General features: G+C 48.5%; 1 protein-coding gene across 4 annotated transcripts in view; it reads right to left on the bottom strand.

Annotated features, from left to right (window-relative positions):
* LOC144798280 (uncharacterized) overlaps positions 1–26,950 on the bottom strand; it is a 2,046,403-nt gene that overhangs the window by 1,871,768 nt on the left and 147,685 nt on the right. For all 4 annotated transcript variants that reach the window (XM_078669053.1, XM_078669055.1, XM_078669054.1 and 1 more), the window contains exon 3: positions 91–141. In XM_078669053.1, coding sequence (XP_078525179.1) covers positions 91–141 — 51 coding nt within the window. The remainder of the gene's footprint in view (positions 1–90; positions 142–26,950) is intronic.

The following is a 26,950-nucleotide window of genomic DNA, read 5'->3' as shown; positions in this document are numbered from 1 at the left end:
TGATTCCCCAGAACCCTGCACTCCTGTGCGTCCTAAGCACCAGCCGACAGGGAAGGTGTTACACGAAACAGGAAACACTGGGTAACTTACCTGTTCTCTTTGTCCCAAGAACACCGGGCGGGAGGACTCCTGACTGTGGACCTGGGGAAGGAACAGAAGAGAACCATTATTCTCCAGAGGATAATCCTATCAATGTGTGTTGCAGCACATGACAATACAGCGAGTGAATTAAAAGCACACCTCGCCTCACTGTGAATCTATTCCACTTACCCGGTGAGTGGCAGGTGGACGACACGTGGTGGAGAATGTGGGCATGAGGCCGCCTGACCAAAGATGGAGAACATTATACATCAACTCAAGGAGGGCCAAAGAAAGCTGAAATGAACCCACACGAACCATATGGCTCAAGACAATCGACCGCACTGTGTTTGAACCATGACCAAAATGTCTGAGGGACAGACGTGGCAGGGATGGGACAAGGAGGAGCACGGGCCATGCCAGAGGCTGCGGTTCTTCTACAGAAATATGTATTGGGTAAAAAGAGATTATGGATCAAATCTATCTAGAAATTCCCTTGAACCCTGAAACTAGTTGTAGAGACGGCCACGACATTTGCTCGTGCTCAGTCCTGTAGGCCCAATCAGACTTTGAGAAACCAAATAAACCCATAACACCAACGCGACATAACTGAGAAATTGCCCAACTAAATAGCACCAGAGCCACCAAGAATCAAGTTGGGGCGACTAGACCCATTGTAAATCCTGGCCCTCGGTGTTACAAGGGTGGGGAGCGAGGCCGTACCACCCAGTTCTGTAAAAAGAAGACACAAGGGAGAAGAAGAGCAAAGGGGCATCAGCTCTGTCCCTCACTCTGTCCTATATGCTCAGGAGATGGGACCTGTGCATTATGGGAGTTTGCTACTTAATGGTAATCATGTAACTGCCCTGCCAGACTCTGGTGGCAGAGAGTCAGTGATAGAGAACGAATTGTTCTCTCCCTCTCAAATAAGACAAGCAAATATGTGGCGATGTGTTCTGTGCACACTCTCTACAGATTAGAGAACAAGACCCACAATATCAACACAATAGAACTTCAGTAAATAGTACAATATACAATGGGCCCCAGGGGGAGACCAAACCATATATTAAGAAAGTGGTATAAGAACCACGACTTGACTAGACAGTGCCTACAACCTGTAGAATCGCCGGGACCCCAAGGAACCACCCACAGTAGTGACACAGGGGACCCACGGGGGATGTGTGCAGTGTGAGAACACAACCGCGAGCTCCTTTAGCTTCTATGGGGAAAGTCGCGGTTGGAAATTTAAATATTAAGGGCACTTCGGAGGGGACTTTGAGCAAACCCCTTTAGGCTTAGGGGGTTCTAGGGCCAACACCCACGGGAGCACCGGAGTACTCGAGTTACCTCACCCAGGGAAGCCGGGTGCATAAGTGTCAAATGGTGTTGGGTCGCATCGTCGTTTTCAATGGCGACCTGCTGCAAAGTGCTGCTGCCGGGAAGAAGGAAAGTGTCCGGTGGGATCCAAGCCTGGATCGAAGATGTAAAGAACCTGAAAGCAGAGGGGACAGAGTCCGGGTCACTTGCCAGTGACCAGAGGCACGATAGATGAATGCCCACCAATGTTGGGTGCTTTAGGTACACAGAGGGGAAGCTTGACTCTGCAGCCACGAGGACCAGGAGGCGTCGACGACGGCCAGGAGCTGGATTTGAGCTGTCCCACAAAGGATGTTGAGTGCTGCGGCGTCGGTGCTCGGATTAAACACAACAGCAATCCACGCAGGAAGAGAAACGATACTTCGGTGTGGACCTGCAAGGTCCTGGTGACTCCCCAAGTGGTGGAGAGTCAGGGTACATCTGGAGCAACCAGGTAAGCCCGTTGAAAGTTAGAGTTGCCTTCACAGGGACCCGCCAGTCGACGGACCAGGAATCGCGATGGGACCTCAAGAGGAATCACACAATAGCAGCCCACAGGACACTGGGTGAGTGTAGGCCAGTAATCTTCGGTAGAAATGGTGCTCGGGGCTTGGACTACAAGTAGCCCAAAGCACAACCTCAAGTATTGCCAAAACGCATACGCACTTGCAAATGTGCAATGTCCGGTTCCATGGTCCCCACGAGGGCAATGGGTCTCAGCTTTGCTGGGAGCTCCGGTTGGCCTCTGGGAAGTCAAGTCTTCAAGTTTGAAGTGGAAATATCTGGAGAGTCCATCATGCAGTGGTATAGTTACTCACAGGTCTATGTTCCACTGTATAGTTTATCCCCTGTAGGGAAATGAACCACCTCAAAAGTTTGGGGGTTTCACCCTTCATCTGTTTTAGCCATAAGAGGGGCAAATGGTCAGCCTGAACAGTGAAGTGAGTGCCAAACAAGTATGGCCTTAGCTTCTTCAGAGACCAAACCACAGCAAAGGCCTCCCTCTCAATAGCTGACCAACGTTTCCCTCTGGAGATCAGCCTTCTGCTAATAAAAGCTACTTGCTGATCCTGACCCTCATCATTCAATTGTGATAGCACAGCCCCTTCTCCCACCTCAGATGCATCTGTTTTGGACAATGAATTCTTTGGATTAGTTAGGACTTTGCATAATGGGAGCAGTGCACGGCCTGCTTCAGGTCATCAAATGCCTTTTGACAGCTGACTGTCCACTGAACTTTCTATGGCATTATTTTAAAAGTTAAGTCATTCAAAGGGGTCACTATGGATCCCTAACCTTTGACAAATCTTCTATACTACCCAATAAGGCCAAAGAAAGCTCTGATCTGAGTCTGGGTGGTTGGAGCAACCCAGTCCATGATGGTCTGAATTTTGCTCTGCAATGGTTGAACCTGGCCTCCACCCACAAGGTGGCCCAAGTACACAACCTGCCTCTGCCCTATCTGGCAAGTGGTGGCCTTAATAGTTAGGCCGGCTTCCTGCCGGGCCTACAAAACATTTCTTAGGTGGATCAGATGATCCTCCCAGGTGGAGCTAAAGACCGCAATATCACATAGACATGCTGCACTATAGTCTTCCAGGCCTGTAAGGACTTTGTTCACCAACCTTTGAAAAGTGGCAGGGGCATTCTTCAAGCCAAAGGGCATCACCAAAAACTGGTAGTGCCCACTAGGGGTAGAAAATGCTGTTTTTGGCTTTGCATCATCAGCTGTCAAGTCAGCTGTCAAGTCAAATGTGCTCAGAAACATGGCTGAGGCCAAAGTATCTATAAGCTCGTCTGCCCTTGGAATTGGCTGAGCATTTGTTCTAGTTACTGCATTGAGACCCCTGTAGTCAACACTAAACCTAATTTCTCTCTTGCCTCTATGGGTGTGAGGTTTGGGGACTAAGACTACTGGACTAGCCCAAGGGACACTTGAGGGTTCAATAACTCCCAATTATAACATCTTCTGAACTTCAGTCCTCATTGTCAGGTTTCTGTGAGCGCCTCAGTACGTAGTCATCCGGCTGGATGTCATACGGATTAAACAACTACATGTCCCAGACTGCTTAGCGCCTATCTAGAGGCGGTACTATAAAAGAGGAACACATCCTGTTCCTCTTGTCGGATATTTTGGATTCTTTCGACCTGAACTCGGAGGTCTTGGAGTCAGTTGCTTCCCGTAGCAGTTACCAAGGATTTCCTTGCCCTCCGTTGGTAAGCCTTCTTTCTTCGGCTTGTGTGGAGGACGAATTGTTTTCGCCGTTGCCCTCCGTTGGTGAGCCTTTTTTCTTCGGCTTGTGCGGAGCACGAATTGTTATCGCAGTTGCCCTCCGTGGGTGAGCCTTCTTGCTTCGGCTCGTGCGGAGGACGAATTGCGTTCCATGTGGAGTGTTCTCCACGAGTGTGTCTCGCTACCGCATTTGCCCTCCGTTGGTGAGCCTTCTTGCTTCGGCTCGTGCGGAGGACGAATTCTTGTGTGTATTTAATCTTACCGCGAGTGGTAAGCCTTGCTCTGTATGCTGTGCCTGCGTCTTGCGGCTAGTACACAGGAAATCAGAATCTCGTATTGAACTGAATCAGTGCCCTTCAGGACCATATTCATTAAGGAGTGGAGAAACACAGGTACTGTACTGATTATTATCGGGTGATGTAACCCTTGGTTGCTTGACTTTGTTGTTTCGGGTACTGTTTATCCAGGGGTCCTTCGGATGTGGCTCAAGACTCTCCTTTACGTCCCGACAAGTCCCTCTGTCGCGGGGTATGTACAATAGTATAGTGTTTCATTCTTGCACTACGGTTATACAAGGGTACAGAATAAGAGAGGTGTTCATTGTGTATTACAGGGAGGACGTAGCACTGTTCATATCCGTCCAGGGCTCTGAGGCTGGTGAAGAGTTGTATCTTCTATTACACCGTCCCTTTAGTTTCTTTACAGGTAGATGAGTACATCTTATGTTACTGTATTGTTAATTGGAACAGGAGTAAGAGTGTCTGGTACCAACGTTTTTTCTTTGTCTTGTGTTTTTCAGATCTCCCTCCCCGCTGTCCCCTTCCTTCCCCGCCTTTCTTTTTGCCCTCACCTGATCCTTCCTTAACCCATGGCTATTACAGCAATCTGGGTTTGGTTAGATCTGGAGGTGGCCTTGTTATAACATCACGCTGATCCTGAGGATTGAGAAGTTAACAGAATATCCGACCCAAGGGAATACATCCTCCTGGTCAGTGTGTGTTATAATGGCCACCCTGGATGATGTCCTAGCTGCCCTAGTAGTAGTGCAGTCGGAGTTGATCACTTCTAGACAAGAGACAACCGAACTGCGTAATAGATTGGATACCATACAGAGGAATCCCTTTAGTGCTGGAACTTCAGGTACCAACCCACCCACTCCATTGGTAGTCGAAATGCCTGTTGCTGTCCCTTTAGCTAACCCTGAACGCTTCAAGGGGGATGCGGGTTCGGTACAGGTATTTTTGACACAGGTTATGATGCATTTTACGTGTAAACCTAGGTCGTTTCCCACCAACCAGGCCAAGGTGGCATTTCTTATCTCTTATTTGGCAGGAGACGCAGCCCAGTGGGCGGTTCCTCTGATCCAAAGAGACGACCCTCTCATACATGATTGGGTAGCATTCAGAGATGAATTTACAAGGGTCTTCGATCGAAGGGCGGATTCATACACTGCCGATAGGGAGCTGTTGGAGCTCAGACAAGGCAATCAAGACATTTTGTCTTACTTGAATTCTTTCAGACGGCTTGTTACTGAGACAAAGTGGCCTGATGAAAAACAAGCTTCCTTATTTCATCAGGGTTTGAATGACGATCTGAAGGATGTCATAGCTCAGATCGATCCCCAGCCTGTTAGGTGTGAGGACTTAATTAATTTGGTTTTGCGTTTGGACCATAGATTAAGGGAACGCAAAGGAGACCACAAAGCTAAGGGTAGAACGGTCCCCTCCTATGGGCATTCGAAGGCAGTGGATAACAACCCTGCTACGGGCACGGAACCCATGGATATAGGGGCAGTCAGAGCCGCCCTAACCTCTTCTGAGAAAGAGCAGCGTCGAAAAAACGGGCTCTGTCTTTATTGTGGCAAAAAAGGGCATTTTGTTAGGGAATGCCCGGTTAAACCTAAGTTGTCTCGGTTCCGCCTATATAAAGGGGCAGCAGCGGTGGTGGACAAGCCAGCGGAAAACTAGATGACTCTAAGGTTAACTAAGGGGTTCCTTGGAGTCTGGTATGCATCCCTTCTTTGTTAAAGAGTGTCGTGGGGGCACAACATTTGTTTATCGAAATCATGTTATTCATACAGGCAGAATGGATTACAATGCATGCTATGGTGGACTCAGGTTCTGAGCTGGGATGGGGCAGTGAGCTAAATAACGGTGATGGATCAAGCCCTGATCTTTGGACTGGGTAAGAGTGATCTGCTTAATTCAGACGCTCTGTTCATCACCACCCCCTTTTCTGAATCATGGTGGACTCAGGGGCCACAGGTATGTTCATGGATATGGCGGTGGCTAAGAGGGTTGGAATACGCTTAATTCCCAGAGAGACGTGTGATGAGATATATGCGATTGATGGGTGGAAACTAGAATTAGGCCCTATCGGTTATCATACAGGGGAACTGGAAATGCTGTATGGATGTCACAAGGAACGTGTTACGTTCAGTATAATCAATGCCCCTCAATATGGTATCATATTAGGAATTCCCTGGTTGAAAAGACACAATCCCGAGATGGATTGGGGTACGGGCATCATCACCATGAACTCGTCTTTTTGTTGGGAACACTGTTATGAGGTCAACGAGAGACCGTCGTCCGCTCTGGCTTGCGGTGAGCATGTGGCCACGGCGGCCGAGAAGGAAGTACTATTGCCTGAGTCATATCAGGAATAACAGGGGGTCTTTGACGAAGTGCAAGCAGAGGTGCTCCCTCCGCATCGGCAGTATGACTGTCAAATAGACCTTGTTCCGGGGGCTGTTCTTCCTTGCGGACGCTTGTACGCATTGTCTGAACCTGAAAACGTGCATCTGAGGGGCTATCTGGATAACCTGCTGAAACTGGGGTTTATTCGTCCCTCCAAATCCCCGGCTGCCTCCCCTCTTTTCTTCATTCCCAAGGCAAATGGGGAACTGAGGGCTTGCGTAGACTTTAGGGCCATCAACGCAGTGATAGTGAAGAACAGATATCCCCTTCCCTTGATCAATGTATTACTGGAGCAGGTGAAGAAAGCCACCATCTACACCAAGTTGGATTTAAGGGGCGCATACCATTTGGTGAGAATGAGGGAAGGGGATGAATGGAAGACAGCCTTCAAGACCAGGTATGGTCTTTTCGAGTACCTGGTCATGCCTTTTGGACTATGCAATGCCCCAGCGGCCTTCCAGTACTTCCTCAATGACGTGCTGCGAGAAATACTTGATCATTATGTCATTGTATATATCGATGATATTCTCATCTATTCAGAGTCAGAGGACATGCATGTCCAACATGTCAAATCAGTATTACAGATCTTACAAAGGCATAGTCTGTACTGCAAACTGAGCAAATGTGACTTTCACGTATCAACTGTGGAGTTTTTAGGAGTCATGCTCAGCCCGCATGGCCAGGAAATGGCGGAACGTAAGGTTCAAGCAGTCAGAGATTGGCCTGTACCTCAGAACATAAAGGATGTTCAATGCTTTATTGCCTTCGCTAATTTCTATAGACGCTTTATCAAGCAGTTTTCTCAAGTGGTTGCTCCCATCACCCATCTGCTGAGAAAAGCTAAGCCTTTTGTCTGGAATCAGGAAGCCCAAGAGGCATTTGACATGTTGAAAGATGCATTCGTGTCTGCACCCATACTAGCCCATCCTAACCCGGACAAGCCATTCGTTGTCGAGGCGGATGCCTCCGACGTTGCGATTGGAGCCATTCTCTCTCAAAGGCACGATCAGACGGGTCAGCTGCATACGGTGGCGTACATGTCTCTGAAACTGAATGGAGCTGAGGCTAATTACTGTATCGCCGAGAAGGAACTCCTGGCGATAAAGGTCGCTTTCACGGAATGGAGACATTTCCTTATTGGGGCCAGTCACGTGGTGACTGTTTACTCCGATCATAGAAACCTCCAATTCATGACCACCGCTAGACACCTTACTCCAAGGCAATTGAGGTGGATGCTTTTCTTTTCACAGTTCCATTTCACTATAACCTTTCGTCCAGGGGCGGACAACCGGAAAGCAGATGCATTGACTCGTCAGTCATCTATCCGAACTACTGACGCTGGAATAGAAACGGCTATCATCGACCCTGCCAAGATGATATGTGTTATTCAGCCTGATGCGTTTCTGCAAGGGATTCTAAGGGGCATAAACTCCTTTTATTGGAAGACCTGGTTGCGTAGCCACAAGGAGTGGATTCTCCATGATGGCTACCCTGTGAACAATGGGCGATTACTGGTCCCTACGGTGCCTCTACGGAAACAAGTATATCAGTGGTGTCATTGCTCTCCCAGTGCGGGGCATATGGGTGTGGAAAAGACAGTGGAATTGATCAATCGGCGATGTTGGTGGCCTTCTCTGAGACCTGATGTCAAGAAATGGATATTGCAGTGTGACGTTTGTGAGACTGTTAAGGCAGACCATCGTCGCCCCGCTGGGCTTTTGCAGCCGATGCCCACTCCTTCGGTTCCGTGGGAACGCATCTCCTTGGATTTCGTGGTGGGTTTACCCAAGGATCAGGGGTGTACCGCGATGTTGGTGGTCATTGATTACTTGACCAAGATGGGGCATTTCATTGCCTGTCCCCAGGTGCCCACTGCAGGGCATCTGGCTCATTTGTTGATGACTCATGTGGTTCGGTTACATGGGCTGCCTGCTGTTATAGTTTCTGATCGGGGTTCCCAGTTCACTGCTAAGTTTTGGAAGTCCTGGTGTTCCTCTTTGCACATTAAGACTGCCTTGTCCACCAGTTTCCACCCTCAGACGGATGGGCAAACGGGGCGTCTCAATCAGACTCTGAAACAGTTGTTATGTGGAGCAAGGCAAGGATGAGTGGGTGGACTATTTGTGGCTGGCTGAGGTGGCGTATAACAACGCGACGCATAGTGCCACACGTGTCTTGCCTTTCTACTGTACCTATGGGCGCCATCCCCGTTTTCTTCCTTTCATCAATCCCATCAAGGAGGATAGTGTGCCGGAAGCCGCAAGACGGGTGTCACACATCAAGGATGTCTTAGTGAAGGCGCAGACCAATCTCAGGGCGTCTAAAGTGGCGTACAAACGTACGGCGGACATGCACAGGCATTCCGGCCCATTGTATCAGGTGGGGGATTTGGTGAGGTTGTCCACTAAGAACATCAGGTTCAGGAAGCACAGCGTTTTTAACCCACGCTACATTGGTCCATATCCTATTGTGCGATGTGTCAACCCGGTCGTAGTGAAGTTGAGGCTCCCGCGACACCTGCGGATCCATCCTGTGTTCCATGTGTCCCTGCTGAAGCCGCCCTTGTCCTCGGGGCGGAGGCTTCCATAGCCGATTGCTGTACAGGGCAGTTTGGAGTACGAGGTGGACGGCATCCTCGATTCCCGGTGGCACGGCAGGGGCCTTCGTTATCTGGTGTCTTGGAAGGGGTTCGGCCCGGAGGAGAACTCTTGGGAACCTGCATCTGGTGTTCATGCGCCTCGGTTGGTGGCGTGGTTTCACAGGCGGCATCCGTCTCGTCCTGGCCCTCTTCGGCGCTCTCAGTGAGGGGGGATGTACTGTCAGGTTTCTGTGAGCGCCTCAGTACGTAGTCATCCGGCTGGATGTCATACGGATTAAACAACTACATGTCCCAGACTGCTTAGCGCCTATCTAGAGGCGGTACTATAAAAGAGGAACACTTCCTGTTCCTCTTGTCGGATATTTTGGATTCTATCGACCTGAACTCGGAGCTCTTGGAGTGAGTTGCTTCCCGTAGCAGTTACCAAGGATTTCCTTGCCCTCCGTTGGTAAGCCTTCTTTCTTCGGCTTGTGCGGAGGACGAATTTTTTTCGCCGTTGTCCTCCGTTGGTGAGCCTTATTTCTTCGGCTTGTGCGGAGGACGAATTGCGTTCCATGTGGAGTGTTCTCCACGAGTGTGTCTCGCTACCGCATTTGCCCTCCGTTGGTGAGCCTTCTTGCTTCGGCTCGTGCGGAGGACGAATTCTTGTATGTATTTAATCTTACCGCGAGTGGTAAGCCTTGCTCTGTATGCTGTGCCTGCGTCTTGCGGCTAGTACACAGGAAATCAGATTCTCGTATTGAACTGAATCAGTGCCCTTCAGGACCATATTCAGTACGGAGTGGAGAAACACAGGTACTGTACTGATTATTATTATCGGGTGACGTAACCCTTGGTTGCTTGACTTTGTTGTTTTGGGTACTGTTTATCCAGGGGTCCTTCGGATGTGGCTTAAGACTCTCCTTTACGTCCCGACAAGTCCCTCTGTCGCGGGGTATGTACAATAGTATAGTGTTTCATTCTTGCACTACGGTTATACAAGGGTACAGAATAAGAGAGGTGTTCATTGTGTATTACAGGGAGGACGTAGCACTGTTCATATCCGTCCAGGGCTCTGAGGCTGGTGAAGAGTTGTATCTTCTATTACACCGTCCCTTTAGTTTCTTTACAGGTAGATGAGTACATCTTATGTTACTGTATTGTTAATTGGAACAGGAGTAAGAGTGTCTGGTACCAATGTTTTTTCTTTGTCTTGTGTTTTTCAGATCTCCCTCCCCGCTGTCCCCTTCCTTCCCCGCCTTTCTTTTTGCCCTCACCTGATCCTTCCTTAACCCATGGCTATTACAGCAATCTGGGTTTGGTTAGATCTGGAGGTGGCCTTGTTATAACATCACGCTGATCCTGAGGATTGAGAAGTTAACACTCATACAGTCCCTGGCATGATCAGGTTGACTGTAAATCTTTTTAACAGGCAGACTGTCCCCAGTGTCCACTTCACATGAGTGTACCAGGTAGTCTGACTTGGAGTCAGTGAGAACGTATGCCTGAACTGTTGTAAAACTTTTCTACAATCAGTTTGCTGCTGGTCAGTGAGGCTGCCTGCCAAGGCTACACCGTCTACTGACCCATCATCAGGGTTCAGTGAGAGACGGTCTGGGAGATGGTCACACTCTGGGAGAAGTTAGCCTGGCATATGATGTCCACTAGTTCTAGTGGGCACCTTGCACCAGTCTAATCGACCCTTATTGATGGTGGTTGTAAAGTCAACCATAAAGACAAGCTATCCTAGTAGTAGCATGAACCAGCAGTCTTCAGGCTAAGACTTCAGTAGGCGAGTTAAGCAAGTTGTTTTTACCATATATAATCCCTTGAATACCAAATGAAAGGACACCACACAAGGTATATATCAAATATATATGTATTTATTCTAAACACAACCCCTCTGCACTCTTTATGAGGTCAGAGGTAAAAATACAATACAAGTCACACAGTTAATATACGATAAGTTGAACAGTATACGTATGCCCTAGCTAGGGGCCACACAAACCATATACTAAGAAAGTGGAACAAGTACCACGTGAGAGTTAGAAAGCAGGCCTAGGGCCTGTAGAATCGCTGGGGCTACACTAAACAACCAAAGGTTAGGAAGTAGGAGACCCACGGGAGCCGCGTGCAGTGTCTCAACACAGGCGCGGGTTCCCATTGACTTTCTATGGAGTTCGTAAAAGTTACAAAGTTACAGTTTAAGGACACTTCCGGATGGACTAGGATGGAACCCTTTTAAACTAGGACACTTCGAGAGTCAAGATCCACAGGAGCACCGGCGTACTCTTGTTACCTCACCCAGGGAAGCAGGATGCATAGGTGTCTTTTTGTGTCTGGTTGCGTCGTCGTTTTCTATGGAGAGATGTAAAGAAGTGCTGCAGGCGAGCAGAGAAGTGTCCGGATGGATCCAAGGGTGGATCGGAGATGTGAAGAACCTGAAAGCAGAGGGGACAAAGTCTGGGTCACTAGCCAGTTACCAGGAAGGAACCAGGCGATGTCGGGTGCTTTAAGGTGAAGGTGAGTTTGTCTCTTTAGCCAAGAGGACCAGGAGGCATCGACGATGTCCAGAAGCTGGATTCGAGCTGTCCCACGATGGATCTAGATGACTGCAGCGTCAGTATCCGGATTGGACCCATCAAGCCTTGACAACAGCAACCCACACAGGATGTCGAGATTGGCTCTGTTGCAGACCAGCAAGGTCTGTGGTGCTTCTCCTTTTCAGGGAAGCTGGAGCAAGCCTGAAGCAACCAGGGAAGCAAGTTAGATTCAAGATGGCCTCTTCAGGGGACTGACTAGCCATGGGTCAAGGAACCGGGAAGACACGTCGTGCACAAATGTAATGGCGGGGCCCAGAGGACACTCGCGGAGTGTGGGGGCCTGAGCTTCGGTGCAAATGGTGCTCGGGGCTGGGTCTTCTCGTACACCAATGCACAACTTACTGAGGCTTCAGGAAAGGAGTGCAGGTAGCAAAATGCAGGATGGCCAAGATGTCCGGTGTCACGTCTCTCGTGTCTGCCACGTGTCTCAGCTTTGCTGTGGATGTGGGCCGAGGTCAGAGAAGTCTGGAAGTCCAGTTCTTGAGTCGCAGAGTCTTCGGGTTCGGAAGGGAGCCTTGAAACTGCAGACCAGCGAAGTTACTGTTGGCGCCTGTTTACACAGGGTGGTCACTCCTTGACCACAAGGGAGATGTCTCCCGTCTTCCAGTCAGAATGGAATGTCGAAGGTCCAAGATATGTCTTTCAAAGATTCGTCCAGGATAATCTAAAGGCCTGGGGACACAGCTCCTATACTTATACAAAGAAAGGGGGCTGGATTAAGGGACTAGGTCCCTCCTATGGGTGGACCTGAGAAGGGGGTGGTTACACCCCTTTCCCTTTGTCCAGTTTCGCGCCAGAGCTGGGGCTGGAGTGCCCCAGCAACTGGTTTGAACCGGGCTATGCATGGAACACCTTGTGTGACCCCGGTAGTGTCTAGATGCATTAACTGAATGCAGCCCTCCCTGCCCCAATACACAAAACCCCTGTCTGGGGAGGTGCTGGCTCCTCCTTGGACAGGAAACCTATTGTCCAGGCCGCCCTTGCTGGAGTTTCCCCCAGCAACAGGAGGTCAGACTCGTGTCTGTAGTAGCAGCATCCATTTTGGGATGCTGAGGCTCGGTGTAACTTTAACCGAGTAAAGCAGTAAACTACATGTCTTTTCCCTCTAGAAGGGTGGAATGCTACCCCCGCTGCCAGAATTGGCGGGGATAGTATTCCAAAGTGTTGGACACCTTACACGTCATGTTTTGATAAAGCCAAATCAAAGTTAGCATTAACCTCAAGGATTATAATGTACTTAAATGTAATTGTAAATGTAAATGTGGGTGTACTTGTAAAGCGCACTGCGACTCCATGGAGTATCCTGGCGCTGAAGACCGCTGGGGAACCCGTCCTGGTTTTCCCTGTAAGATTGTCCCTTTCTGGGTATCTCCAAGGTGAAACCAGGCATCCCCGGCGTCTGTGGGGGGCCGTTGTAGAGATGAGGCAAGCTTAATGCCCAGAGTTGCCGAGTGTGTTCCCTGGTTAGAGTAGGCACCGAGGCGAGAATTATCGAGTCCGTTTTGACCCTGGTCCACGACCCTGCCGCGTCAGGAATTGAACCCTGGTCCCGGGCCGTTCTCTGCTTACGGGTCTGCCGCCTCTAACCAGTGAGCCACACCACTCCACATATATGGTATGGCTATATCATTGCACAGCTATAAGGAGATGGTTCCGAAAGCTGCAGAGGGGCTCAGCTCATGCCAGAGCACACTCTCACATAAACCCAAGTGCTCTGCCTCCAGGATTGTCGAGGCCTACCATAGGAGTGGCTTATAGGTGTATATGTGTCTATAAGTAAAGGTAGATATAGGTATATTATATCTAAGTAAGGGGTGATTACACCAACTTACCCAGGCTGTGTGAACAGACCTGTGGTGTCAGTTTGGAAGGCAAACCAGGGGTGGCACAATCCATGCCGCAGCCCCTGGTAGGCCTAGGGTGCACCTATGGTACACTATACAGGGGCTCACAAGGGTGACCCAGTAACCAATCTGGTATGCACCTAAAGTGCATGGTATCAACTTAGAAAGAGAACAGCTGGGCTGTGGGTCTAATTAGCAGGCCCACAGCCACATTAGTAAAAAATACAGAGAATCACAGCAAAAAGTGGGGGCGACCATAAGAAGCAGACCCTACTCTCCTACACACTCTTCCTCCTGTCCCTCATCAGTAGCCATAAGCAAGCCCATGTCTGCCCAGTCAACATATGGTTTGAGCCTGTTGACCTGGAGCACCCTATAGGGGCTCCTGGGAGTTTGCAGGTCCACCATATAGCTAACCTCTCCCTTTGGCTCAATTATAGTATGAGGGCCACTCCACTTATCTTGGAGGGCTGCTGGGGCCACAGGCTCCAACACCATACTTTCTGCCCTGGCTGGTAAACAGTCAGCACAGTCTTTTGGTCATGTCAGGCTTTCTGTAATTCCTGGCTAGCCTCAAGGTTTTTAGTTGCCTTCTTCATGTACTCAGCCATCCTGGAGCAGAGACCAAGTACATAGTCCACAATATCCTGTTATGGGGGGTTGAGCGGTAACTCCCAGCCCTCCTTCACTAGACACAATGGACCCCTAACTGGATGTACAAACAGAAGTTCAAATGGGCTTGTTAGAATTGGGGGTCTCTGGTTGGCACAGTTAAGCACTTGTGACAAACAGGGACCCTCTCCTCTAGTCAGGGCAAAGGACTACTCCTAGAAATAACCCCTGCTCACCCTCTAGGCGGCGTGGCGCGAGCAGACAAGGCTAATCTCCAGAGCACACATGGTTAAGCATTTGTAAGAACAATTCAATTCAAAACTTTATTGCGGCTAAATATAGCCATAAAAGCACATTCATTTATCATTAATTACTAATACAGATCCAAGGTAAATACCAAGTAGCAAAAATACATACTTACAAAAGACAAGGGCATATAAAACCATTTTTACACATTCATCATTATGGGGTTAGATAGTAATAAAATCTTTAAAAATATAATGTAACTATACAAGTACTTAAAAACTCTAAAAATCTAAAACTATCATCTTCATCAGCCAATCCTAATGACAGTCCTATCAGTCTCCCTCTTAGTACATAATGATCAATCGTTTGATAGATAGGGGGGGGTCAGAGTTTCAGCCAGTCAATTACTATCGTTGCTTTAAGGTGGTTCCAGTTTTAGTAGATTCCTAGGAATTATCCACATAGCAAACAAGAATTTTGATACCGCTACCACATAGACCGGGTTGGTATCAGTTTGTAAGATTCTAAAAAATATCAAATGGTCCCTGATGCCCACATTTTTACATTGTTGAATAATCCATTTGGACCTTGGATATTTATAGGCAGCGCAAAAGAGCACAACATGCACTAAGGATTCTTCAACCATGTGGCACCCAGGACACAAACGATGTTGACCTCCTGCCCATTTGTCAGTAAACACATGTAGCGGCAGAGTTCCAAATCTAAACTGAAGGAACAGCTTCTTTGCTATGGTGGGATGTATGGAATCAAGAACGGCCTCAAATTTATACTGACTCTTAAAACCCAAAAACCTATCCTTTAAAGTTGTGGTTTTTGCTTCCAAACAGATTTTTGTCAAGTTATAGTCTTGCAGAGCAGACGCCAGAGTTTTCTTAGAAATGGCTGGGCAGGACACCTCAGGATCAGTCCAGAGGTTTTCCATGCCAATTGCCCTGAATGAGTGCTTCACATAGGAGAGCCAAGGTATACTACCTGCACCTAGAGAAGCCAGCACTACTTTTAGTTCCTCTCGGTAGCTAGACAACTCTGGAGTGCACCACAACCACCGCCACTATAGCAGCGGGCGTGCCGCAATGAGATCCGCAATTGGGATAACATTTAAATCCATCCGGAGAAGAACTAGCGGTGTACTTTTTGGCAGGGACAGAACTTGTCTTATAAAGTTATTTTATGTAACTGTGAGGGCTTTATGGAGCTTGTGCCCCCACAGTTCCGCCCCATAAAGTGTGGCTGATCTGGCTTGGACTCTATATATTTCCAATACTGGACTAAGATTTTTTAGAACACAACTTTTGTATACTTTTAGAATCCCCCCCGACTGCCTGGGTTAGTTTTAAGTTGGCCTTATACGTCTGTGGACCCCATCCCATATGTTCAGTCAAAGTTAGACCCAGGTAAACAAAAGTAGGCACCCTTTCCAAGGGACCGGCCTCCATCACCGGATGAGGACAATTAATGGATTTACCATTAAAGACCATTTATTTGGTTTTATTCATGTTGACCTCAAGATTCCTTTTTTTTCAGAACAGGGCAAATTTGTTTAGGATGCGCTGCATACCCGAAGCTGATTTTGAAAGCAACAGGGTATTGTCCGCAAACATCAATGCAGGAAAGCTTGTATGGGCCAGTTTCGGTGAATCTATTACCTTAGTGGCAATTAGGTCAACTATCAACCCGTTTAGGAAGAGAGAAAAGAGGGCTTTTGTAATAACATACACAGTATTCTGTAAACCCACCACACAGAGACACAGGCTGTTTTGATGTGAAAATATACTCTTTATAGTTAAACTCTCAAGCAGGCTTTAGGTACAGACTTAATACTTCAAAATGGTTCTAGTAACTCTTAAACGCAGTTCCACAATCAAATGCAAGGTTCAGTTCTTTGGGAGGTCTGTATAACTCTAAAAACGGCTCCACAGTAATTAAGGTAATGTCTAGATATTTGTTGCACTGTTCGTTGAAACTTGTGCGCTTCGTAGTGCTCCTGTACGCCCCGTACGGCTACAACGGGAAGGGCCTCGCTAAACCTCACGCGCCTCGCGTTAGCATGTGTACGGTGCGACCGAGGTAACAAGGGGTACGAGGCGGAAGGCTGCCATGCGACTCATACCACGACAGTGAGACAGGCTGGTGGAGTTTCAGGCATACGGTGCGCACAGCGTTTGAGGGAAACAGCTTTCTCAGAAGGTGCGCGCCTCATGGACACTTCAGTCCAGAGCGCCGCGCACAGCACAACACGTTACACAGTACCTTTGGCTTTGTTGGATGTTCGAAGGGGACGGATGCGGGAGTCAGTCGTCCCACGTCACGGTGTCTCCCCGGGGCGATGAGAGCTATGGCTCGAGGGCTTCAGTAGGCGCGGTGCGCTCGGGTTGACGATGTGTTGTGGGGAGGCAGGCTTACCCGCAGCGTACGCTTCTACCCTGGAGGGGGAGCGGCTGAAGGCGGCAGGACGGTCCACAAGCAGGGGAAGTGTCCCGCCACAGTGCGAGCCGCAGCAGTTCTTTTAACAGCAGCGGGGCATTTCAGCAGAACGTCGATCAGGGAAGTACACGCAGGGCGGGGGTCTGTCTTTACTTTGCGAACTACGGGTCGGGGGCCAGAAGGTCGCGGCGCTTTGACCGGACGGGTCCTCTGAACGTTGCGAGCTACGGCTCGGTTTTGCTCACAGTCACGGTGCTCGGGCCAGGTGGGGCTGGTCCTTACTTTGTCAACTGCGGCACGGCCTGGCAGGAGTCGCGTTGCTCAGGGGACAGGGGTGAACTGCTTCACAGAATGCGCAACAAGGGTTCCCAGCGCACTCAGGTTCCCTGGATCAGCGCTGCAGGGACAGACAGCATGGTCAACAGCTCTTCCTTCACGGGGGTATCACCCAATATTCCTGGGGCGCAGTTCAGGGGGCAAGTTCACAAGCAAGCCCTTGGAGATTGTTAAAAAAAATGCACAAGTAGATTTCAAAAGTCCTTCCGTCTTTTCTCCTCTCTCCTTACAGCAAAGCACCCACCACAGGCCAGTCTCTCAGGCTAGAGACAGTAGTCCTCCATGCAGCTTTCCCAGGTCCTTCTCTTCGGGCAGAGTTTCTTCTTGGCGTAAACAGGATCTAATGTTCAGGAGCAGGGCTCCTACTTTTATACACAGTTTCTTTAGTCTTTACAGGCCAGGGGGCCTGGTTCAACCCAGTTTTGGAGCACTTTGTTGACAGGAAGCTGACTTCTTCTTTCAAGGTGCAGGGCAGCGACATCAGACGCTCCGCAGGAGGTGGAGCCAGCATTGTGGTGGCAGAGCACAGCCTTATTCAGAGTCAAGGGGCACTCCCACCTATCCTGGGGGTAATCCCTCTATTCACCACCTGGCAGCCCAGATTGTCCCCTGGAATTCCCCAGCCCTATCACTCACAGAAACCAGACAGCAGATACACATCCTAGCAGAGGTGGGCTGAAATGGTCAGGCAAGCAAATGCTAACTTTCTAAAAGTAGCATTTACAAACACAGGATATTAAAATAAACTTTACTAAAATAAGTATTTTTTAATTCTGAGTTCAGGCATACTAAACTTGACTTTCTACCATGTTCCCTGAGCCTGTTGGGATTATAGAGAGTAATAATTCCAGCAGCCCATTTTGGCCTATGAGAACAGGTAGCCTTACAATAGTGAAAAACGAAAATGGCTGTAATTCACTACTAGGACATGCCACACACATCAGGGCTTGTCCTACCTTATGCTTACAATGCACCCTGCCCTTGGGCCTACCATAGGGGTGACTAATATGAAGTTAAGGGTAGGTTTAGGGACTAAGTAGGTGCACTTGCGCAGCCAGCATGACCGTACCAGACTGCACGCAGGTTCTGCAATGGCAGACCTTAGACACATTTTACCAGGCCGCTTCTGTGGGTGGCACAACCAGTGCAGCAAGCCCACCAGCAGCATTTGTATTGACAAGCCCTGGCACTCCTGGTGCACTTTACTGGGGTCTGACAGTAAACCAAATAAGCCAATCATGGAATCCAATCACATAGCAATTTACACATAGGGGGAGCATATGCACTTTAGCACTGGTCAGCAGTGGTAAAGTGCCCAGAGTTATTAAACCAACAAAAACAGGTCAGAGAGAATATTGGAGGAAGGCAAAAAGTTCTGGGATGACCCTGCCAAGAGGGTCAAGTCGAACAGGGTGTAACCAAACCCCGTCTGTGGAACCTCTCTGTAGGCAAATAGAAGGCAGGGCAAAAGTATGTCCCATCTGCACCTAAGCTTTTCCGGGAGACCTTTAATCATGCCATTGAGGGTTTTGTTGATCCTCTCATCTAAACCATTGCGGGTGATAGGGAATGGGAGGTAAATTTATAATTAGGGCTCCCGGGTTTATGGTATTTATATTTTGGGTATTTCCGTCTGTATTTATCCATATTTACTTTTTGACCATTTTCGGTATTTATCCATATTTATTTCGTGTTTTACATACAAATGAAGTTATAAAACTGTAGATTTCTATATCTATTTAACTGATAGACGCGCACTCATACTTTGATGTCTGTTGTGTTTTAGCTATTTAGGCTGCCAAATATTACATGCCAATACACGCACTAGTAAATACTAGCATTATACCATAAGTGTATATTGACATATGCCATTATTTAAAGAAATTTCATCCTGTTTTTGAATTTCCCTTTCTGTCCATCTGTTCAGCTGCTGGCCTATAATTCATGAAAGACAGCCTGGAAAGTCACTTAAAAGAAGCATTTTTTTTGTATTTATCTACTTTTAAAAATAAATGCAGACAGAAAACACATTGTTTTCTGTCTGTATTTATCTGTAAAAATCAGTAAAAACGGAAAACAGGAAGCCTTATTTATAATTTACGCCACACTCCTTCCACATAGCAGTAAAGTAACTAGACATGAAGTTTGCATCTCTGTCTGATATTACCTCCTTAGGAAAACCTACCCTGGAAAAGATTCCAGGGCCCTTGCCACCCCACAGGAGCTGTGGTAGTCCTAAGTGGGATTGCCTCCGGAAACCTACTGGCATAGTCCACCACCACTAGTTTAAATCTGCGACCAGATGCAGTTTGTGGATCCAGGGGACCAACAATGTCAATCCCTACCCTTTCAAAGGGAACCCGCACCACAGGTAGTGGTATCAGGGGGGCCTTTGTTGTACCACCTGCTACCACTGGCTTGACAGGTGACAGAGGAGCGACAATACTGCTTGGTGTCTTCACACATGTGAGGCCAAAGAAAGTAAGGGACAATTCTGTCCCAAGTCTTGTTTTGGCCTAGGTGATCTGCTAAAGGGATATCGTGCTAGTGTCATTAGGAAGCCCCTAAACTTCAGAGGTGTAGTGTAGTTCCTATTTCCCTTATAGGCTCTGTGCATTGAAATAATAATGCACACTATAGTTTTGGCATAGGACTAAGGTCATTAAACTTAATTACTTTGTGTGCCAGCTAACTCAGAGGTCACTAGAAACTTCTCGAATAAACAAGAAGGGAGTAGTTTCTGACAACCACATAAACAGGACAACTTTGTTTCCCTTAGAATCGGAACAGTTTCAGAATCGTGGAAATAATAGATAACCTTTTCACTCAGTCAATCGTGCATGTTTAGTTTCTTCAGAGTTACACAGAAATAGATAGACGGGCGTTTTAATGAAAGGATTTTTTGAACAGTCCTATTTCTTGTGTAAGAGATATGAGCTGTTACAATCGCAAGACAGTATGCGAGATATAATACGTACAGCATAAGCAGTAAGAAGAAATACTGCGATAGCATTGTCTTAGCTATGACAAATATTCATATACACATACATAAATAACAGGCTAAAATGTGGATACTCGTCTGGTGCTTCTAAACAGTTCTACCCCTGTGTACCTAACCTAAGTGTAGTACGAGGTAAGAAGTAGGTGCTGTTTTCTATAGTATAGTTCGCTATAGTTTTTGTTGGACTTGGCCTTTCTGGCAGGTTCACCCCTAAACTTTTCGCTTTTACTTGTGACCTGGTGTTAGTGATTTTTTGCTTCTGCGCACTTTACCACTGTGTCCCAGGGTAAAGTTTGTGGGTGTAGTGAGGTTGGCCTGCCCTCCCATAGGAATGCATGGGGAATGTATGTGTCCCTGGTAGCTCCTGATGCGTGGGGAGTGCAGGGTCGAGTTTGGTATGTGCGGACTCTTGAGATTGAATGCTGCGCGATGATGTGTGCGGTGTTATTGTGTCTAGTGTGGAAGTACTACTTCTAGAAGTTGGCATGTCTGTGTAATTTATGTGAATTGGCTGTCTGGCTTGTGCTTGGCTGGAGCTGGCTGGTGAGCCTGGCTTCAGGAGTCAGGGTGGGTCTGCCCCGGTGGTGAGTGGAGAGACCTGCATGATTGATGTGAGGGAGGGGTGCACCTGGGACCTGAATAGGGCTGGGTTTTCCCCACACAATGCTGGCTCCGCCCCCTGTGGTGCGACTGATGACCCTAGCCTGTCCAGTGAACGGTGAGAGGGGCTGAGCACATCAGAGTGCTCCAAAGCCAGCTGCGACTGGTTTTCCCCCCACCCTACAGACACAGACAAAGGGTTTCGGTGTATAAAAAGGGGCTGTGACCCCATACAAAATGTTCTTCCTGACCTAACTTGAGGGGGGCCTGCTGCTGCTGCTGGGCACCAGGAGGACCGCCACTGGGGACTACCTCCCTGCCTGGAGGGCCCTGTGAGCTGGCCCCTGGGCCCAGCCTTTACCTGCCATGCCTTCATTCCTGGTTATACTTTGTCCCTGGACTTTTGTGACTGCTGTGGCCTGCCAAGCGCCTTGGAGGTGCTTAGTTCCTAATTCCCTGGGAGCGCTTTGTTTTTCCATCCAGACGCACTGTTTGACTGGCTCTTGCCATTTAGGGGAAGCAGGTGCCCACCCTGCAGAATTGCCGTGTATTTACACCATTTATTTTGACCCCCTGATGGGTGCCCGTTCTTAAGAAGGGAGCCTACCCCGTACATTTTCAAAGAATCGCCGCGCAACCATTGGCCAGCGCGCCCCGGAGCCTAGAGGCTCGTCCAAGGGGCCGCGCTGCCAATGGCTGTCCCTGAAAGCAAGGCCGGAAGGAGAACGGGAGCCCACCCCGCCCTCCCAGGACGTCCCGGTGAAGCGCGGGAGGGCCCCTGAGCCCTGACTGCCGTGGGCCCAGCAGCGAGCGGAGAGCGGCTGAAAGTGCAGACGGGGCTCCGGTGGGGAAGGTCCTGCAGACCCGGTGAGTGGGGCCCCTGTGCTCATTTGTGAAGAGGGGGCGTCGGGGCACATTGCCGGTGCCCGCCTCCCCCAGTGGTGTAAGCTTCATTTTGGGGGCATATTCAGGGTAGAGCGGCCCCGGTTGGCAGTGGGCCGCTCCCCCCAGTAGTGGCAGCATTTTTGATTTCTCGAGCCCACGAGGCTCCACCGGATTTGGGGGCATTGTTGTTCGAGCCCGAGAGGCTCTTGGGCATTTCTATTGGTTCCGAGTCCCCAGAGGGGGGACTCCAACGACGGGGGCATTTCTGTCGAGCCCACGAGGGGCTCCAGAGGGCATTTGTTTCTTCAGAGCCCACGAGGCTCCCGGGCACACAGTTATTTCGAGCCCACGAGGCTTCAGGAGGCAGCTTGTTTCTCGAGCCAGAGGGCTCCAAAGTGGCGCAATTTATTCACGGGGCTACTGAGAGCTCAGGCCACATTCCTATCCCCAGTTGCCCAGCACTTAGTGGGCAGCTGCTTCGTTTAGGCCCCTTGCGAATCTTCCTTGGCTGCCTGCGCAGCCTGCCCGGACATTTTGGACACAGGGCGCTTCAGCCAATGAGAGGCCAAGTTGGCCTAGGGAAATTTTCCTGTGTTGTGCCCTTGCTTGGGGTACATGTTTATGCCTCTGTGATCTTTTGCGCAATTGTGATTACCTGCCGAATGTGATTTCTGCATCAGGTGTAATGCTGTATGCCTATACCTCTGAATGTATGTTTATACTTAGGAGGCTGTTTTTCCTAGTATAGGTTATGCTAGTGAGTTCATGATTCCCTGTGTGATATTTGCCTAAGGTGTTTAGGATTGCGTAGGTGGTTCTTACCTTCTACCAGTGGTTACTGGTTGTGTGCTACATTTGTTATTTGGTGCTACAGTTATTATATGTTCTATGTGCTAAGCGTTATTCCTTCAAAGTGCTAGTTCTAAAAGTACTTATTCCTGACAGTGGTCCATGTGGCCCTGTCCCATGGCACATTGTAAAGTGTGTGTTTATTATCCAATGGGTTTTGTATAATACAAATACTATTTTTACGTATAACCTTGTATGGAGTTTCCTTTGTGGTGGGCCTTGGGTGTTGTTGCTGGGTGCGTGCGCAAACGCTTTACACCTTCCCTCTGTGATTGGCCTGACTGCCCGTGTCAAGCTACCAAGGGGGTGAGCAGGGGTTATCTTTGGCGGGTGACTTCCTTCCCCTGACTAGAGTGGTGGTTTCTGCCTGGCTTTGGCGCAAGCCTTAGCCAACCAGAAATCCCATTTCTAACAGTTTTGTATTGCCGAGAGTCCCTCTAGGTTCTAGTCTGCTCCATACCTTAGAATGAGAAACGTGGGAATCTCTTTCCGGATCTCAATCTCTAACACCCCGCGAAGGGAGTTAGAACACTGGAAGCTGGATTCTCTGTGAGCAGGATGACAGCATCTGGTCAGTGCGTCAGGCGGGGACTCGAATGCCTTCCGAATTTGCTGTGGCGAGGTGTATCGAGCTGTGTAGCAGAGCCGTGGTAAGGTGTATATTTATACCTGGAAGGTGCCTAGGAATGCTAGCATTGACGTAAAGTCAGGCAGAGGAAGAGGTCATGAATGAACCCCTAAGGAATAGTAGTTCATGCAAAATAAATGAGATCTTGGAGCAATCAATAATCCAAGCAGGGAAAGTCCCAATGGCTTAAGGGTCTGGTTTCTAAGAACTCGTGACGTGGGATGGACGGATGTAGGTGACCATGCCTGTATTTGGATAGCATGGCTAATTCCTAAATAAGGACTGGGATTCTATGCCTAAATAAGTGCAATGTGAGTTGTGCCTATATAAAGACATGATTCAGGAAACCTATGTACGGGTTTCTAAATCTAAACACAACATTGGGGTCCGGGGCCATGGACACCTTTTCGCAGGGGTGGGGGTGGGGGGGTGTGTTGGGGGGCGGGACACAACGGCGCTCCCCCACCTTTACTTCTTCGGGGTCCAGGCCCCTGGGCACTTTTTCACAGGGTAGGGGGGATTGGGAGGGTGTTAGGTGGGAGTGGGGGGGGGCGACTGTGCTCCCCCACCTCCCTGTGGGCTCATGGAACCCCGTGGGGGGACCTTCACAGGGTGTGCGACGGCGCACCCCAACTTTACTATATTTGGGGGCAGCCCACGGGACCTGACCCAGCCTGGGGGCATCTCTGAGACTGGCGGCGGAGCCCCACGAGCTTAGTCGTCGGTCTTCTTAGGGGTCAAAGTTCACCTACCTTATGGGGTCTATATCTCAGCCCCTGGGGGTCTGATCTTCATTTTCACGTCTTCTTGCTCCTGGTGGTGCCAATCCAGCCACTGGGCGCACTCTCCTTCACCCTCCTTGTCTCCAAGAGGGTGCACTCTGCAGGGAGCGGTCTTCCCTGGCTCCCTGCGCCAGACTTTCCCCTGGCTCTCCTCCTGGACTCTTCTCCAGGCGCTGTTCAGGGCCCTGGGGGGCAGTCAGGTGGTTCCTCCTTTCAACTGCCCATTGCCAGGCTCCAGCACCTTCTGCCTCAGCAGACCACACCTCAGGTTGTCTACCATTCTTCTCCTTCTTGGATTCGAATGAGGCGCTATGCCCCTCGGAGATCCAGTTTTGTGTATATCCTTGAACCTTTCACTTGATCCAGAAGAACCGATATTAACGGCAGGGGGTATCGATTTTTACTGTGATTCGGTATATTGCGCTATAAATCGATGCACGTTCTTAGTTCGCCCTCCTTCCAAGGGATAAAAAAAAGTGGCAAAGAGACTGGAGATAGGGAGAGGCAAATAAATCTGTTTTCCAAATATTTCTGGAGGTAGTCCTTCAGATGTTGGTTTTCTTTCTCTGTTAGAGCATAAATTCAGCCACAGGGCAGATTAGCGCCTGGTTCAAGCTCAATCGTAAGTCCTTTGAGGAGGAAGTTTCTCCTCCTCCTTCTCACTGAAGACGTCCTGATATTCTGTGTACTCTTTAGGTAGTTCAACTGTCTGTATTACACATACCGTCGCTCCTCCATTACCGAGATGAGTACCAGGAGTTGGCCTTTGATCCTGCATAGAATGCTGATAACAATTCTCCTTACAAAACTCTGAACCCATTGTTATTGTTCTGGAACTCCAGTCGATGGTGGGGTTATGCTCAGTGAGTTAGGGCAATCCCAAGATTAGTTGAAATTGCGGAGCATATATCATATTGAATTGTAATTTTTCACAATGTCCATCTGTCGATTCCAACTCCACCGGCTCTGTATGACTCACTACGGGACCTGAAGATAGATTGGTGCAGTTCAATGCCCTAACAGCCTGACTCTTCTCTTCCTTAAGTGCCTTTAAACCAATCACCTCAGGAAACTCCAGGTCACAAAAATTACCCGTGGCCCCTGAATCCACCATCACGATGATTCCTTTCAGGTTGCTTTCTCCAAACATAACGTCATGTGCATTATCAAGTATGGGGAGGAAGATTGCAAGGTATTCGCCAAAGTGTGATCCTTAGGAGTTGTATTCAAGTCCGCACCCATCAGTCCAACTTCTTCTACTGATGGTCTTGCCAGTTTTCCTTCGGCGACTGTTTAGGCTTCTTAGGACAGTTTCGGGCAAAATGCCTACCAACACCACAATAAAGGCCCTGCTTGTTTAATCTTCGTTTCTCCTTTTATTCCTTTGATAGTGGACCTCGAATTGTCCGAATTTGCATGGTTCTGCGCCATGCTGACCTTCGACTTCTCTTGTTATTTCGGCTTTAGCTCGATCATATCGCGATATACTAGGACGTAATTCCCTTCTCTCGCTTTGGCGGAAATCTATCTCAGCACCAAATCTATGAGAGCCGAGATTTCACTTAGTCGATTGGCTACTTGTGCAAGAGCGTCTTTCAATTCTTCTCTTAGACCACAATAAAATACTGCTGCTCGTTTATTTTCTGGCCAGTCTGTTTCCACTACCAGCTTATTAAAAAGGGCCACTAGGCTATCAATTCACGATTACCTTGTCTGATTTCAAGCAACTCATGGTCCGTGGCTTGAGAGACTCGTCTGTGATCAAATATTCTATAGAACTCTTTTTTTTAATTCATCCAAGTCAGAGAGTATGGGATCAATTCTCTATACCAACGGCATCGACCATGAGAAAGCGTCACCATCACTATCTTAGGATAGGATAGTATAAAAGCTACTCGTGAGTGCACGTCATGGAAGACTGCTGCACATAAAATGTAATGTAAAATATTTCTGCCTTTTGAGGGACTCCAGTAGATATATTTCTGGAGGTGCCAAAGGAATCACTGGCTACAAGGAATGGATTACCCGAGTGGTAACTTTAGACTGTTGACTTGTAGTGTCACTAGGGATTTCTACTGGGGATGAAGGAACCTTAAATTTAGGTTCTGTAACGATTAATTTTTATTGCTAATTCAGAAGTCTCACTTCTAGAGTTCATTATTATCTTGATTTAAATATCTAGTCTCTTCACTAACTGCCATTATGTCTTTTTGTATTTGTAGAAACCGAAGGGGTAGGGGACAGAAAAGAGACAGATACGCCTTTCTTCTGGTTCCTCTCAGCTTTTGTTCCCTCTGAGTTTCATTGTTAAGAACTGCAAGTGAGAAAACCTGTGATTTTACATGTCATTCTTAACACAAATAATACCTTGCATATGTACGAGTGTAGGATCTGCTTCTTATAGTTACCCCCAATTTTTGCTGATGTTTCACTGTTTTCGACTTAGTCTGGCTGGGATCCTGCTTTCTCCCTAAACTGATTGCACGTTCTTTAGGTACACTCCACATTTGATTCTGGGGGTACCCTTATAAGTCCCTAGTATATGGTTTACTATCTACCTAGGGCATAGGTACCCCAGAGGCCTCCCAGGGGCTGCAGCATGTATTATGCCACCCCTGATAAGCCACTCAAATTGACACCACAGGTCTGCTACTGCAACCTTTGTAAGGTGGTGCATGCACCTCTTACTTAGATATAGGTTCACTATATCTACCTTATCACTGCACATATAAACCTATCAGTCACCCCTATGGCAGGCCTTATCAATCCTGAAAGCAGGCAGGGTGCTGGGTTTTATGTGAGGGGATGCCCATGCATGAGCAGTGCCCCTCTGCAGCCTTCGGAATCTATTCTCCAGGGATGTTCTGTGATGCAGCCATACCATATACTCTTAAGTGCATTATAACCTTGTGGTAAATGCTAACTTTAAAACAGCTGCACAGAAACCTGTTGTGTTTGGTGTCAAACACCTTGGAATCATACCTCTACACCAGTAACTGGTTTTGGAGGTATGATTCCACCCTCCTAGAGAGAAATATGACAGCACTAGTACACCCGGTAGCATCTTTCTTGACCATGGCATCACAAGATGTATGCTGCCAGCCAAAGACACGAGTCTATCCTCCCTGCTGCTGGACAAAACTCCAGCAGGGGAGGCGGACAATAGGCTTCCAGTCCC

Source organism: Lissotriton helveticus, chromosome 12 (genome assembly GCF_964261635.1).
Source record: "Lissotriton helveticus chromosome 12, aLisHel1.1, whole genome shotgun sequence".
Lineage (NCBI taxonomy): Eukaryota > Metazoa > Chordata > Amphibia > Caudata > Salamandridae > Lissotriton > Lissotriton helveticus.
This window is presented reverse-complemented; position numbering and strand designations above follow the sequence as displayed.